General features: G+C 38.8%; 2 protein-coding genes across 2 annotated transcripts; one reads left to right on the plus strand and one right to left on the minus strand.

Moving 5' to 3' along the window:
• Nucleotides 1–11: 11 nt before the first annotated feature.
• On the minus strand, nt 12–12,709 carry PMS2 (PMS1 homolog 2, mismatch repair system component; the record flags this gene model as incomplete). The annotated part of the gene is made up of 17 exons (XM_082006763.1): nt 12–119; nt 278–340; nt 1,036–1,149; nt 1,522–1,691; nt 2,642–2,742; nt 3,228–3,395; nt 4,232–5,144; nt 6,186–6,338; nt 6,786–6,870; nt 7,140–7,239; nt 8,017–8,114; nt 8,950–9,117; nt 9,521–9,704; nt 10,421–10,523; nt 11,638–11,724; nt 12,292–12,431; nt 12,579–12,709. 17 exons carry the CDS (start codon nt 12,707–12,709, stop codon nt 12–14), a joined length of 2,886 nt encoding a protein of 961 aa, XP_081862889.1.
• Nucleotides 12,710–13,257: 548 nt separating this feature from the next.
• AIMP2 (aminoacyl tRNA synthetase complex interacting multifunctional protein 2) lies at nt 13,258–16,674 on the plus strand (the record flags this gene model as incomplete). The annotated part of the gene is made up of 4 exons (XM_082006764.1): nt 13,258–13,389; nt 15,176–15,382; nt 15,525–15,756; nt 16,289–16,674. 4 exons carry the CDS (start codon nt 13,258–13,260, stop codon nt 16,672–16,674), a joined length of 957 nt encoding a protein of 318 aa, XP_081862890.1.
• Nucleotides 16,675–16,720: the final 46 nt, after the last annotated feature.

A 16,720-nucleotide genomic window follows, 5' to 3' on the forward strand; every position in this document is an offset into this window, starting at 1 on the left:
GCGCGTGGCAGTTACCGACTGCGCCTACGGGCCTTCTCCCTAGGCCGCCCACGTCGGCCCCGCCTGGGGGGTTCCGCGCACGTCAGGGCGGCAGCAGCACAGCCGCCCCACTCCGTCAGCTGCAAATGGAGGTGCTCAGGCAAAGGCATCAGTAACAACAAAGATTTCCTACGTCAGATCTTGGTCCTACAGAAACGGAAGGGCTTAGCTATTTGTTCTGATGAAAAAGGACAATCTTCTAACTATTTTGATTCTACTGGATAGAATTTAGACTGACCTGATCGGCAGTGCCTGGCGAGACAGCTTTTTTCCATTCATTCTCAGAGAAGGAATCCCTGTTCTTGAAAAAAATTAATGTTTGTAATATGGATGAGAACAATCCTAATTAAAAGTCAATATGCCAAGTGAATTATTCTATTCAAGCATTAAACACAGATGCCAGTAAGTTAATCATTAAATGCAATATTAATGCTTGAAGCAATTATGAAACCCAGCTCTAGTATAAGTAAAAAAAAAAATTAGTATTTTCATGGGTATATAACTTATACTTTCTTTAAAATTATCATACACAGGATGTATAAACATAGAAAGTTAATGGTTGTTTTATGGCATTACTAGAGACTTAAATACACATTCCACAATTTTAAGAATCAGAGTATTTGCTATAAATGAGGTTCACCTACTCTTGATCTTTATATATAAACATTTATATTTATTTTTTTAAAAGTTTTGATTTCAAAAAATAATACACACAGTAAATCACAATAAATGTTATTTACACATGAATTCCAGTATGTTGATATTGTTGACTTGATAGGAACAACAATGAAACTCTGCTGAATGCCAAAAATGCTGAATGAATGGAAATAACGCTGAATGAAAGTGTTATTGTCTTCAAATTTGAAGACTGGCTAAAATTTTTTTACTCTAAATAAGAGAATCATGATAAAAGCTAAAAATACCACCAAGAATTAAAATTGAAAATGTTAATAAACAGGAACTGACTTATTCTGGTGAAATCAAGTCTAAACTGACTATGTGTCTCATAGTAGGTCTTCCATGGGGGCAGTTCCAGGGATGCTCAATCTCACCCATATGGGTGATCAGTTTTCTCATTTCCTGCACATTCAGTGCAGTTCCAATCATCACCTGCAAGTAAATGCAAGAAAACCAATTATTATTTTTCTTCATATTGACAACTGACACAGATAAGCACAGTACTTCAGCTACTAGAGCAAATAAATACTGTGCAAGGCATTAAAAGCAGAAAGATGATCAGAAGACAAAATACAGCTGTGTACGTTCGTAAATGCACTAGTTTGAAATAAAAGAACTAAGAGTACCAAAAACGTTTCCCAAGTTACACTAGACAAAACCACAAGGAACAAAATGAAGGATATTAGCTGTTGATACTCAATAGTAAATAAACTTCCCCTGCAATGTATCTACAGATACAGCCATCTATAATACAACAGCAAATATGGTACTTATTTGAAACCAAACATCAAGTGCGGTACTTACAGACTTTCTGCAAGCTCGAGAAGCAAACATCTGTCTGACCCTGGAGGGCCTACACATGACTCCAGGGCAGTCGCTTAACATGAAGATCAGCTCATCTATGTCTTGTGGACCAAAAGTCCAGTTTTTGCTTGTTGGCAATGATACTAATTTAACTCTTTGAGTTACAGGAGCTGAAAGATTTGCAGTAATTAATACAGAACAGAGCACTACAGGAAATTACTTTTTCTTAAGAGAAAAACTGAGAAACTACTTTGATACATTAATGTGATGTGATCTGCATATATGCTGAGGTTTAAATTTAGTCTTTTGATGGATGTCATTAACTAACCATAGTGGTAACTACAGCACATATCCTTTCAACATTAACCAAAAAATTCCTTGTAAACTTAAAAGCAGATAGATGTAAATTTCTGACAAACCCTTCAACTTCAAAGAACAAATGGTTTATGAAGCTATTTTGAGGTTATGTGACTACAAAATAATTAAGGATTTTTGTTGGCAAGAGATTGATAATTAATAGCATTTTAGGCAAAAAATTGAGATTCTGAAATGAAAAGTATGGAAAAAGTCTGGAGCAACTTCCCAAATAACAGAGTGGTAACATGCAGCACTTCCATTATTCTTGCTGTACAAGGAAAATAGTAAGGAGCTTGCAGGTTATGCAATTTGCCCAAAAGTACGCAGCAAGTCAATGCTAAAGCCCTAAGGAAAACCAAAGAACATTATTTACCAGTGTTTTCTATTAATTTAAAGTTACCAGATTTAGCATTTCCCTGCATCTAACCCTGCTGGGACCTGCAAGTGTCCCAAAGGATTTCTGGATTAACAAAAGGATTTTTATGCAACACATCCAGAAAATACACATCCAGCCACACAGTCAAACAATGACTCCAAAGAGTCTTCAGAACCTTCTATAAAAAGCGGGTGAGATAAATACTCTACTATGTTCTGTTAAATAGTGCAAAGAGACCACAGAATCATGTCTTAAAAACCAAAAAGCCATATACTGTAATGCATATTATTTCAATGTTTCTGATAACTACCAAAAGAAATTTTTACATAATAGGTGACATGAAACCGTTGAACTTTTTTACTTCCGGTAATTCTGGCCCAAACTCACCATTTTCATTTATGACAAAGTCAAACCCATTCTTTCTGAATATTTCCAGGTTTTCAATCAAAACAGTTTCATTTACAGCTGTTAAATTGAGATTTTGAGGCCTGAAAGAGACAGAAAAATACGGTATTGCACATGTACATAGTGCAGACCACTTAAGATAGGTTTCAGAAGCAATTCAGAAGTACTAATATAGAGCTCTATTAAAACATTTAACTTTGTTAAAAAAACAACTCACTACTGAACAGATCACTTCCAAGTGTTACTCAGCAGACTTGAGCCTATTACGCAGCACAGCAGTCCTGTTGCAACAGCAGTCTCCAATAGCCCTCCTCACTGTATGACCATGCTTACCAAACCGTGGATTGCCATGTGAAAGCCCACTATGAAATCTGTTTTACCAGTGATGTGCTGCATACCCACAACTGTTATCTGTGGAATTTATTTTTCATGTGAAGATTGACTCTTTGAAACACAGAATATAAAAAACTCTTTCGTCTTAAATGTTTTGAAAGTATGAAATACTACATAATTATAGATATCCTTCTGAAGTAAACTTTAAAATTATTATAACACTGAAAATACTTACACTATCAGCTTCTGACCTTGAAGAACAGTGTGTTGTTGTAACATCTCAAAGTTGTACTTCTCATCAGTAGCATGTTGGTCAATTATGAAAAGATCAGAATTCAACTTTGCTATTATAAACCCTAAATTGAACTGGCCAATGACTTCCATTTTTGCAAACATTTCTTTACTGTATGTAGAAAATATAAACAGATTATAAATTACACCTCTTCCGTTATCATGTTAGACTGTAAAACTTAAAAACACCTTTCTCTTCCCTGCAGAACACACTTTACATTAAAAGAAATAAAAAACTCATTTAAGCAGGATATGAATGTGGAAGAGCAGAGTTATCTGGAATCTGACACTGACTGATGAGGCCATTTCTGGCGGAACACAATCCATCATTAAGACAGCACTCATTCAGGATTCTCCCATTTTAAATACAGCCATTGGTGATAATAAAATTAGTAACGGGCAGTATGGCGATAGTCCAAGTGAATAACACTGAGGCAGCATCACAGTTTTGAAGTAAGGCAGCTGGCATACTTAACTTCTTTTTGCAATCAGAAGGCTTTCCTAACACTTTTTTTAATCCAAAATTAACAAATCCTACACTTCTACTGCCCAGTGACCACCTGAATGTAACTTATTTTCACAGCCATGTCTTACCAAATTTCAAGTTCACATGAGGGAAAAATATGAATTATGGAGTCTTTTCAGAGTGTTCTTATCTGTCGTGAAATCTGGTGTTTCTTTGACTACACTGCAAATTATAAGTCTGAACAAAGGCAAATCTATTATGTTTGTGGCTGCCTTAGCGTCTTTTTCCACATTCCATTTGCACTTAGTTCAAAGAGCTGCTGTGTCAAATGGACATTTTAACAGTGTAAGTTAAATAAAAGATATATCCAAAACTAATAGGTAGATGTAAGTCTCCCGCCCACCCCCCAAGACAGGTCTTATATTTTTCCCTAACTATTTTTATTAATGGATTAATACAATATGTTAAGAAGGTGAAAATACCTGATCTCTTTTCTTAATTCATCTTCTGCTACTTTATTTTCTCCAGGACTAATTTTTGCTTTAAATCTTCTGTAATTTTGTGTTTCTGTAATTTTCTGTTGTTGCTGTATTACCTTTTTTACCTTTTCTGCTAATATCTTCATAGAGAATTCAAGAGGCATGGTTTTCTTTTTAACTTCCACCAGTACATCAACGCTTGGAATACAATTCGTAGCATTCTTCACTTTGGGACATTTACCTGCCTTGAAGTCATCTGCTTCACTTTTAAAGCTTCTGCTTTTAAAACATTTTACTCTTGAGGAAGAACTATTGGCTTCTTGAGATAATTTATTTTGGTTACTCCAGTTATTCCCTTGATTTAACTTATGTTCAGCACTCAAGACCTGAACATCACATTCCAATGATTTCTCACTACATCCAACAGTTTTAAGACATTCATTTTTAAGTTGGTCTTCTGAGCTACAGAATTCTTCTTCAAAAGGATTAATTACACTTTCACTATTGATGCAGCTCCCAGCTTCTGGTGTACTACATCCAGCATCTGACTCAGAAGTGCTACAGAATCCAGAATCTGCATTATCTTCTAGTTTTCTCAAATATCTGTTTGGAATTGACATCTTTGAGTCCATCTTAGGACAACTCTTAGGCTCCTTAGTCAAGACAACCTTTTGAGTCTTTACAGTACTCAAAGTGGTATCACGTGACATTTGTCTAGGGGAGCTGTGCTTCTGGTTTACCTTTTTAGGGCTTTGAAAATTACTCTCTGTCATTTGATGAAGAGAGAATGACTCCCTTAGTCTGGCAAGAGTCATTATTCTTTTTCCTTCACCACTTGGATTTTCAGTCTCAGGTAGAAATGCTGCCTGACTCTGAGTCTTTTCTGTCTCTTCAGGAAGCATTGTCTTCAAGTTGCCTAATAAAACCAGAATAAAGAATATTTCAAGATTCTAAGTTAACTGGAAACATGAATTAAATTATGTACTTTAGTAAAGGGAATGAAAAGAGAGGTAGAAAAATAGCAAACTTCTCAAAGGAGCCCTTAAGCTTCAGACAATGAGTATGGGGCTGAAAGGCATTAATATTCAACAGACAAGCAGTTACATCTTTAAGAAACTTAATGGTACTTGTGTGAATGAATTTGTAATCTCTTTTTAAACTGGAACGGCAATCAGTCCAATTAGCACGTTTATTTATATTATCAAAAAAGTTTAATGACTGAGTGACAATGAAAAATTAATTACTTTTACGCTTGTAATGGTCACTATAAAAGTCCATTGGCAAGATGTTAAGGCACAGTATATGTCATTTGTAGGTAAGTAGAGGACTTCAACTTCACAGATTGTCAGTCTGACATGTATTTTACTAAAGATTAATTTAAAACATTAAGTCTGTAAAGAAGGAAATTAGAAGGGGTTCTGTTGAAAGAAATGAGGAAGATGAGGTGGTGTTAACACAGAAAAGCAATTTTGGAAGATTATACAGTCACAAGAGAATCATCCATTTCTGTAGTTACCATAAAAGAATCCAAGTTCAAAATCCAATAAACTTGTACTCAAATTTCAGATTTTATTTGTGAGACTTTAACCATTCTTTCTCAAGTACTTTTCAGTAAAGGAAACAAAGATCTTTTCCAGTATCTTGGAAGAAATCTTTTTCAAGCATGATCAATTAATTTTGTGTTAATTTTTTCCCCATAAAGTTGACTGTAAATCATGTTGTGCTGACTTGCGTGATTTCTATAGCAATCACTTAATAACTTAGGATCATCCTTTATTATTTTATGTCAATAACAATCTTTCAATGTAAGCAATACATGAAAAATCTGTCCTGAAAGGTATATCAATTAACAGCTGGACATTTTTTTCACTACTTCTTGGGTTTTTAAAAACACATTTTTCCATTTTTAATTCTCTACCATATATCATATAGAAAAATTTCACATTTTGTGTCCTACCTGCAATGTCCAGAAGTTTCTGATTGACATTCAGTTTGTTAACATCACTACCAAACATCTCCATCAGAGATGTTTTTAAAATTGCTAATAAAAGCTTTTCCTCCTGAAGTAAAATTTGCCTTTTGTCTGGAGTTACATTGATGTCAACACACTCTAAGGAAAGAAGAGGAAAGGAAAGGAAAAACAACTGCATTATAAATGAAAAATAAACAGAAAAATTTCCGCCCTTGGATCAAAGCTTTCTGCCCTTTCACCCTCCATTTTTATTCCACAGGATTAAAACCAAAGCCACAGTTAACATTCACAGTATGTCTGCAAATTAAACTTTTAACTTTCTTAACTTTCCCGCAAACAAAACAGAAGCCAATTCTTCTCATTACTTGAAAGAAGCTACTTTTGAATATAGAAAGAGTGGAGGGGAAAAAAAACTGGAACCACAGCTAGACCCTCTCTCTCCTTCACCAACTGTAGATCCAAAAATTCACCACAATGCAGGAAGTCATACAGATGAAAGTTACAATGTTCTCTAAATAAATACAATTTATTCTTCAATAAATTTATAGCCTTCACAGAAGTTACTGAAAATTATTCATAACTTACCAGAATCTACACAAATGTTAAGGACAACAAATGGATACTGATGTTTATTGTGTAAGTGATAAACTTCATTCACAAGCTTGACGACCTGCACAAAAGATGAAAAAACAGTAAGTGTCAATACTGTTATATTCTATTTCCCACCAGTATGTTATTTAAGCCCCTTCAAAACAATGTACTAAATCATATCTTGTATGTTGAGCTTTTGTTCACACAGAGACACAATGAACAGAAAAACTTCAGACATAGGAACTTGCAGCATCAAGCCACAAATATACGTATCAGCTACTAATCCAGTGGTTTTCAGAAAATATAAAAAAGTTAGCACTGGTAATGTTAGAAAAATAAAAACCTCACCTTTGCTGGATCACATGGACGTTGGTTGATAAAGAAAAACTGTCTGTCTGTTGTACTCCTTCCAACACCATGATCACGACGAGAAATGAAGCCTGTAATACTGTTCAATAATAACATAACAACAGTAAGGTAAAATCGAGGAGCAACGCAAAAGAAATTTTTCTGACTCCAAGGATATTTAATGGAAGAGTATTTATAAGGGGCTAAAAGAAACACTATTACACAGCATCAGGAAATATGTGTATGCACTTCCTCTCCCAATTCCTTATCTGACAAAAGCTAGATGTTCAGCTCCAAAAAGGCATCAGACAATTGAAAAAGTAGCTTGCTCTGATTTCAAAAGAAATGGCATTTGTAATTTTTCTGCTCTGAAAGCAGAAGTGAGGTCAGTTGTGAACTGTCATTGGTCAGATATTGATGCATCTATCTGCTGCTCTTATGTATATTGAGAGATAAAGAAAAGTACACTTTAATAAAGTAAATGTTAATTTATTTACACAAACTGATTCACATTTGTCTCATATCATTTCTCAGTAATGCTACTAAAGAAATACAGGTATAAACAATGGATACAATTAATCCATCCAATTACTCAGAGCACTGTCAAAGGTGACATTCAGGAGAAAATTACAGTAATATATAATTAACTAGAACACAAGGAATAGTAGTTTTGCTCCTCCCACTCCTCTGACTAGCAACATCTTAGTCCTGAATTAACATTTTAAATCAAGTGATGGTCCTTCCCAAACTGTATACTAGTATCTACTATGCTGTTCTTAGTTATTTTTATTACTATTAACCACCACACTCTTTAAAAAACAAATTTGGTTTATCCTAAAATGCCACTGGCAACAGTGGTTTCTACTTTTCTGATTACCTATAAAGATTCTGTGGCATGTCAGCAGCATTGAGTCCATATTCTTCACAAACAGCTTCACTAGGAGGTAGCTGAACAAAAGGAATGAGGCTCTGTAACTGGGGAAAAAAAAAAAGGAAATGAAACATTAAACACGCATAGATTTTTTCCTTCTATTTTATTGTTATTCATTAGCCTTAAAATCTACTTGATAAAATGGTGGTTTTTTTCAAGTTGGCGGACCAAGTCAAAAACTTAAAACACTCAAACCTACTAGAAGACAGTAGCACTGCTTACTCAGAAACAATGCCTTAACGAATGGCTGTTCTCATCCTTTGATATCATTACTTTTGCCTTAGTTATTTCAAAGGCCCTTACTTTAAAATGTACATAGACAGAACAACAAAATGATGGACGCAATTTGGACTTTCCAGGTACATACATATGACCTAATCAAGTTTTATGCAAAAACAAAAGGCAAAAAGAGTAATATAGGTTTCTTTTGAAAGAACACTAGAACTATTAGAAAAGATATGTTATTTGAATCACAAGCTGCCTAATTACAGCTATGTTTATCGCGTTTTCCCAGTCATGCCACTATTACTGTTCTGTCATTAGAGCATCTTTTACTGATTTTACATTTAAGTATTCAGAGGCTTGCTGGCACAACAGCTCGTAAAGCTGGCATCAGAGAGAGATTAAGCAGTAACCCTGTCTCCTAAATCTTTTTTCTTCCATCAAAACATCTCTAAGCAGATTTAGAAACCGCAAGGGAATCCGTGGAGGCTGCACCTTCTCTCCTGTTTTCAACCTGTAGGGTGTGCTAGAAGTCAACTCATGCTCCATCCTCTTAACGGGTTTTAAAGGTTTCCTACACCCCCTTTATTTAGTAGATATTAAAAGTCTCTCTATACAGCTATCTTCTCTCTCTCCCCAATAATAAAAAAGTAATACCTGTTTTTGCCCAAATACTGCTCCAATGTTTTCCTTTAAACTAGGGCTTCCAGTAGTGGATACCACAGAGCTTTTTCTACCTTGGCCCACTTGATTAGTGCAGTTAATCCGCACTCCTTTAGAAACAAGACAGTATGCCTGCAATACCTGGACCATTTTTGCATATTCCTATTAAAGAAAAGAGAAAGTTCACATTTATGTGAAATGTCCCCGTGTAAAACAAAATATTTGATATTTTCAGGTAACACAAAAAGGGGGGGCGAGTTTAATATTTTTTAAAATCTTTAAAAACTGAAGAAAAAAAATATATATGAGAAAAATAGTGGCTTTAAAAACAAACAGCATGTTTACAAGATTGACATTTAGTCATAACACAGTAGTCCCCGATTTTAAAATACACAAATGTGATCACAATATTAAGAAGACTTTTCTTATTTGATGAAGATATGAGAGAGGCATGATATAGTCCAACATATTCAGTTCTCTATAGAATACATCGATTATCATTCAGCAGTGAATAAATTCTGGGGTATGACCCTCCTTTGAATTAATAATTTCTGATCTAACCTACCTTTTTAATGTTTCTTTGAAATTCCTTATGCCGCACCGGTAAAGTGTAAAATAACTGCTGTATGTTAACAGTTGTTCCTTGTTGTCGTGGAAAAGGAGTTTTCTGAGTAATTTTACCATTGTGATCAAATACCAAACGAGTCCCAACCTTTGCAGACTTATGACAGGTAAAAATGGTAACATCGCTAATGGAAGGAAAGAGGCAACAGAATTACTCACTGAGCACTGTATTTTCTTATCCATTCCTCATGACCTAATCAAGCACAGAAACTACACCAATCCTATTCATTTAATTAAAACTAACTCTTCACCATAAACAGCTAAAAACATACCTGAAGAGAACTGTAACATTTTCCTAGCTACAACACAAACTTTATTTGTATCTCTTTCATTCTTATCTTATAAAATGCAATGTTAAAATCTGGTTGTTGGACACTATATTCCTCACAGTAATACCTAACAGCAGAAAATTCATGATGCACAGAACCGTGTACAAAAGCTGTGCTATTTCAAATTTATAGTTTGGGAGGAGTTTAAGTATAGCTTTAATGAGTTACAGCCTAGCAAAAAGCACTTAAGATATTACAGTGCTTTATATCAGAGGATCAAACACTTATGCAAGTACACAGTTCCATCCTGCAACAATTTGCATATTTAAGTAACACTAAGTTTAGTACATAAAATGACCAATCAGGTACTTAGAATCATAGAATAATTTCAGATGCTTAGAATCATAGAATAATTTTGGCTGGAAAGGACTCAGGACGTCACGCAACCTCCTGCTCAAAACTGACTGAACATTAAGGAACTGGAAGTTTCAATAATAGTAAACGGAAAAGTTGGCTCAGTTATTTTTGTGCATATAGTAACTTCCTACTAATAAGAAGTTCAATATTAATACCTTAATGCACACAGTGAACTCAGTGCTTCACCTCGAAACCCAAATGTTTCAACGTGTATTAGATCAGAAAAATCTTGTATCTTTGATGTATAATGTTTCAGAGCTGGAAAAAGAGAGTTAAAAACATATATATCACTTCAAAGTGACACCGGTCTAGGCAAGTAGATTCTGCATGCATATCAAGAACCAAAAAAACCCCTTGTATTATTCATTGTATTTTACATAATTATTAGAGACAAAATAATTAAATACTTAATGTTTCCTTTCCCCTTTTCCTATAACCAAGATCTCTTTAAGATCCGCAGATACCCCTATTACTCCATACTTACACCCAAAATTCATACAGCATTATTGGTATATGCATTACAAGACGCCTCAGAGCAGTACACAGTACCTGCCCCTGCTGCTGATGTACCTGTCACAGATTTTGCCCTGCAAGAAAACAACTGCAGTGCTGTGCTGTACAGGCTATATAGTGGACAGACATAAGCCTAGTCCACAATGACCACAGCTGAGGAGGTCTCAATCTACACAATCAGTGCAGCACTAGTCACCAGGTAACACACTGAGTTAGCAGCAGCACCCCAGAACATTCACTGTCCTGCAACAGTAGGAGAAAGGGTTGCTGATGTACCATATACATACTGTGAACACACAAAGTCACCAAGTAACAACTTATGGTGAAAGAGATCCCTAGTCATTATATGAAAAAAGAAATGTGGGTATTTCCATTGCCATGGGTAGTTACATTTATCATACAGTATTGCTTCTGCTCCCATTTTGTGCAATTTAAAACTAGCAAATAGAAAATTTGCCAGTCAGGCATGCAATGTCAGTTCAATTTCAGCAAATATTGCAGTTTGTAATTCACCTCTTGAAAGCAGTCACTCTCATAAAGCTTGACTCCTTCAACAATGACTGATGACTCAACATGAATGAATTTAAATGAACATTTATAGGACATTCTCTTCTGTAATTATTTGTTCTTTGTTCCACTTAAGCAATCAAAGACTACTTCTGAGCTACAAAAACTATAACCACACAGAAGTCCAGTCTAGTTTTGACCAAGTCTTGCAGGTCATGCATGCATTATGTAAAAGCCGAGTGTCCCTTAAAAGTTATTAAGGTTAGGAAATTTGTTTTTAAAAAGTAGCTTTCTCACTGAAAATATGCTTCCAAAATGTCCAAATATAAATTATGAAAAAGGTTCAACTTACTCAAGCCTTCAAAGTTTTCCTCTTCCACTCCACCTCCATTATCTGAAACCTCTATGAGTTCTGCTCCATGATCTTTAAGTTTTATATCTACAAATTTGAGTAATAAAATCTTTTAATTCTGTACATTCACACACAGTATCCGGCATTAGTTCTGCACTTGAAGTAACTTTACCAGATAACAGTTTTCCACGTCAAGTTTGAACAACAAAAAAATCCTTATAGCTGTCAAAAGATAGGGTGACCTAATGCAAACCAGCCAGTACTTGCAGATAGTTCAGCTTCATTGTACTTTTGCCTGAACAGCTTTCCCACTTATAACAGCTATCATCCTGACAGCTCTGGAAACTGCAATCCTGCCTTAATTGTCTGCTAGTTTGAGGCCAGCAGCTAGCGGAGCCTAATTACCACTGCTGTATAGGCTACACACCTTGTTTAGTGTCAGAGAGGGCTACAAATACACTAACACAGACACAATCATTTGCTTCTATGAGCTCAGCTGGAGCCTGAGAATCAAAACGCTTTATTTATGTCAGGTGTAAAATCACTGCAAACATACTTGGCCCAAATAGACAGTATTTGCACAGATTTGTTCACATGCACTCTGTTTTGAGGAAGAAGAAGTACTTTAGAATGAGGTTACAATGAAAAGATTACCAATGTTGGTAGCTCCAGCATCCAGGCTGTTTTCCACCAACTCCTTCACGGCAGTGCCAAGGTTCAGCACAACCTGCCCCGAACAGATCCGATGAACGGACTTACGATCGATGGGCTTGATGGCTTTAGCAGGCTGCAGGCTTGGAAGAGAGGAGGAACAGGAAAAAACGTGTCAGTGTAAAGCAGCGGTATAGGCTGGCGTGGCGTCGCGTCGCCTCGCTCGTCCGTTCCTCTCAAGCGAGGGCAACCGGCACGCGAGGGCAAGGCGGGGCGTACAACACCGCTACACCGGGCGGCCGCACTCCCACGCGGAGCGCCCGAGAAGGCCCACCGGCTTCCGGGAGCAAGTCGGGAGAGGAGGCGGGAACCGAGAACCCAGAGACAGACGAGGAGGCCCCAACCACTCCAGCGGCCGCATCACGGCCCACTGTGGGCGGGGAGCGCGAGGCCCCGAGCCTCCCGTGAGGAGAGAGGGCCCGAGCAGTGGAGTACGAGCGAAGGGCGGCCACCGCCGGTAGGGCCGCGGTCCACTGCAGAGCGGGCGCTCACCAGGACTCAGCCGCCTCCATTAGGAGCGCGCAGGATACGCCGCGCTCGCCTCAGCAACCGCTTTCCGCAGGCTCCGCCCGCTCTTAGTCATTGGCCGGGGGGGGGGGGGGAAGAGAGAGAGCGAGAGAGAGAGAGGGGGGAGGCCTTGACACCAATTGGTCAATGGGACTACCCAATCAGAACTGGCAGGTGCGCCTTTTGCCCTATGGAGACTCAGTCAGCGAAGCGACGGCTCATGCTCGCCAATAGAAAGAAGACAAGGAGGCGGTGCGGCAGCCGCCAGCGTGCATTGGATCGCGCGTGAGTCAGTAGGCGCCGTGCTCCCGTCTGGCCCAATAGCTGCAGCGCAGGGGGCAGGCGGGCAGGCTGGCCCGCGGCCGGACCGGGAGCGGGTGTGCTGTGCGGGTGGGTGCCGCCATGCCCATGTACAAGGTGAGGCCCTTCCACAGGGTCGGTGGGGAGGTGCTGGCAGAGCAGCTGCCCGCCTGCATGTACCGCCTACCAAACCTGCACCGCCGGCCCTCGCCCGCCTCGTCGCCACCGCTGCAGGTAGGAGCGAGGGAGCGGCAACTGGGCCCGCCTGGCCGGCCGGGGGGAAAGCCTGCTCAGGCCGCGGCACGCAGTGCTCGCCCCGGCGGCCTCGGCCGTGGGCACCGAGCCGGCGCCTGGGGCCCGTCCGCGCTGCGTCGGTGTTCGCTCCGGACGGGGAGTGCTTGGAAAGGGGGCTGGGAGAAGCCTCCGGCGCCCGGGAGTCGACGGGAGCTATGTCCCCGCCGTCCACCGCCTTTGCCCGCGGGAGGGGCGCGGTAGCACCGGCAGCGCTGGTTCCTCCCCGCGTATCAGTCGCTTGTTCGAGGACTAAATTAGCTCAGCTTTTTAGGTATTTCCCCGTAATAGTTTTAAAGCTTTCAGTAATTATCAGCTTGGCTTTTCTGGGCTCTCGTGTTTGTCTCTCTCAGTTTTTATGATTAAGCGGCCGCCTTTAGAGTACCCTGCCGAGCTGAGGCCTTGCAAGCCCTTGGGTCGGTGACTGTGTCCCAGCAGGCCTTGTCCCTTCCAGCTGCATCATCACTGTTGGCTCAGGTCTCTTGTTTCCTGCTGTTGGGATAGGAACTAGCCAGCTAAACACGCTCTATTTCCAGTCTCCATTACTTCTTTCTTAAATAGAGCAAAAATGCAAAATATTGTATTACATTAATGTACGTGGCTTCAGCCTCTCTCCAGTGTCAGGAATGCTCTGAACTCTTCCACACTGCTTGTGGTCGTTTTTAGCTTGATGCCATCCCATCTTTTCTGTGAGTACTTGCTGTGCCCTCACCCAGGTCGCTGGTGGAGATACTGCGTAGGATGAGACTTGGGGCAGAACTTCACAGGAATGCTTACTGAGATCTCCTCCTGTTGCAACAGCAAAGTATTAGCTACCAGTCTCCTCTGAGAGTAATTTTTATTTCACAGAATTGTGTACGGGCCAAATAATGGTCACTTAAGAGGTGTTTCTGTGTCTTGTCTTTGAGAATACTGTGTAAGTGGATACCTTGCTTGTTATCTCTTTATCTGTTAGACTGAAAGAAGTTTGGACGATAGGTTGGGTTTCATTAATCCTTATTCAGGATGCTTAGAAGTGAATTATCTATATAAAGATTTTTCTTTAACATTATTTTAAGTTTGTAGACTTAAAACCTCCCACAGGAATATATTTTTCATCTTTTAAAAGAGGTAGCATTACAGGGTAAGAGACTTGCAAGATAATTGAGATAACAAAAAGATGCATTGGGATTAACATGTAATAAAGCCTATGGTCTTTTTTTTTTTCCTCTATAGTTTATATTCTCTGAAACAAAGAGTGATTTCATATGATACACCACCCATCTAAACCTGCAGGTTTTTTTCTACTTGTATTAACTGTCTGATTTGTCTAGAAGTTTCCTTGTTTGGCAGCCTTAACACAAACTCTTATCAGACTGTTCTTCTGGGCTGAAGAGAATCCTGACAAGCTAACGTTAGTTTTTCAGATTTTAATTCAGCACTTCGCTGCCAACTTTAAGTTTCTGTGGTCTGATTTTTACTACATTATGGAGTTTGCTGTAACTAGTGGTGTTAAAAAATATGTTAAGTAGGAAGATTTCAGAGATTTTTATTAAATAACCCATCTCTCACCACATTCATACAAACAAAAGGAGACAACTAATCGACAGAAGACCATGACATTCCATGATGTTCTGGCTATTTGAAGGTGCTTACAGTCTTTCAAAACTTATTGTCAAGTGAGCTGTGGACTGTTTTGACACTGAGCTAAGTGAACATTTATGTGACCTTGTTTTTTCCTCTCCTATAGGAAGAGGCTGACCTGTCACTTCAAGCACTTGAGTCCCGCCAGGAAGAGATTCTAAAACGTTTGTATGAGCTGAAGAGTGCTGTCGATGGTCTCTCAAAGATGATACAAACCCCAGATGCTGACTTCGATGTAACTAATATTATTCAAACTGAAGAATGTTCCCCTTTGACAACAAATGGAGCCGATTTAGATTTGATGCTTGGAAAGGTAAGTTTAGTTGAGCATATAATTAGAATTTCAGATATACACATGCATGGCTGTGTACATCTTTGTGTCAAATAAAAATCCACTACTTCAAAGTCTGATCTGGAGTGTGTCTTACCTGCTGAATGTTTTGCTTTCCATTTAGGATTATGGTGCCCTGAAAGATATTGTAATCAATGCAAATCCTTCTCTACCTCCGCTGTCATTATTAGTACTACACAATCTGCTTTGTGAACGCTATAAAATATTATCAGCTGTTCACACACATTCATCGGTGACAGGCGTGCCAGAAAACCTCTTGAAATGCTTTGGAGAGCAGACTAAGAAGCAACCACGTCACGAATATCAGCTGGGCTTTACTCTTATTTGGAAGGATGGTAAGAATGAAGTTATTTTGTAGATCAGTATTTTACAATTGGTGAGAAAATGAAACTTGTGCTATAAAACCTTGGCAACAGATGCTTTGGTGTCATTGTGCTGACACACGATGGATACATACTGCAGGTAACATTTTTGCTCTCTTTTTAGAGCTGTGAACAATGATGGGGACAGAGGAGGAAGATTTTTGGTTGTGGTTGCTGCTGTTAAAATACACGTGGCATTTACATGGTTGGTTGTACCCACAGGACATTTTTTTATACAAGTGTTTTTCAGTTTCTACAAATAAGTTTGCTAGAATAGAAATTAGGTGGGAGATTGGTCTGAAGTGTGAAAAAAGTGATTGCTTTATGCCGGATTCCTGCCTTAGGCTAAGTATGCAGACTAAGAAAACTGAAACTGTTCATCTGGTTAATGATGTTAGCAGTGTTGCTGGCATCACGAATAAAATGCATCATAGCATGGAATTACCATTACATTTAACTTCTCTGCCACGTGGTATTCACTTTTTTTTTCTTTTCTTAATTTCAGTTTCAAAACCTCAGATGAAGTTTAGCATTCAAACCATGTGCCCTATTGAAGGAGAGGGGAACATCGCTAGATTTCTCTTTTCTCTGTTTGGCCAGAAGTACAATGCAGTTACTTCAACTCTGATTGACAGCTGGGTTGATACAGCCATCTTCCAGTTAAAAGAAGGTAGCAGTAAGGAAAAGGGAGCAGTCTTGCGCTCTATGAATGCAGCCCTGGGCAAGACATCGTGGTTGGTGGGAAATGAACTCACCGTAGCAGACATTGTTGCGTGGTGTGCACTTCAGCAGACAGGTAGTGCAAACGCTGCCCCAGCCAATGTGCAAAAGTGGATGAAGTCATGTGAGAACCTGGCACCTTTCAGCTCTGTTATGAAGCTACTACAGTAAGCCTGTAGTCTTCATAATGGTGTAATCTCATTTCACCTCATACCTG

Source organism: Phaethon aethereus, assembly GCF_964289735.1.
Source record: "Phaethon aethereus genome assembly, chromosome: 15".
Classification (NCBI taxonomy): Eukaryota; Metazoa; Chordata; class Aves; order Phaethontiformes; family Phaethontidae; genus Phaethon; species Phaethon aethereus.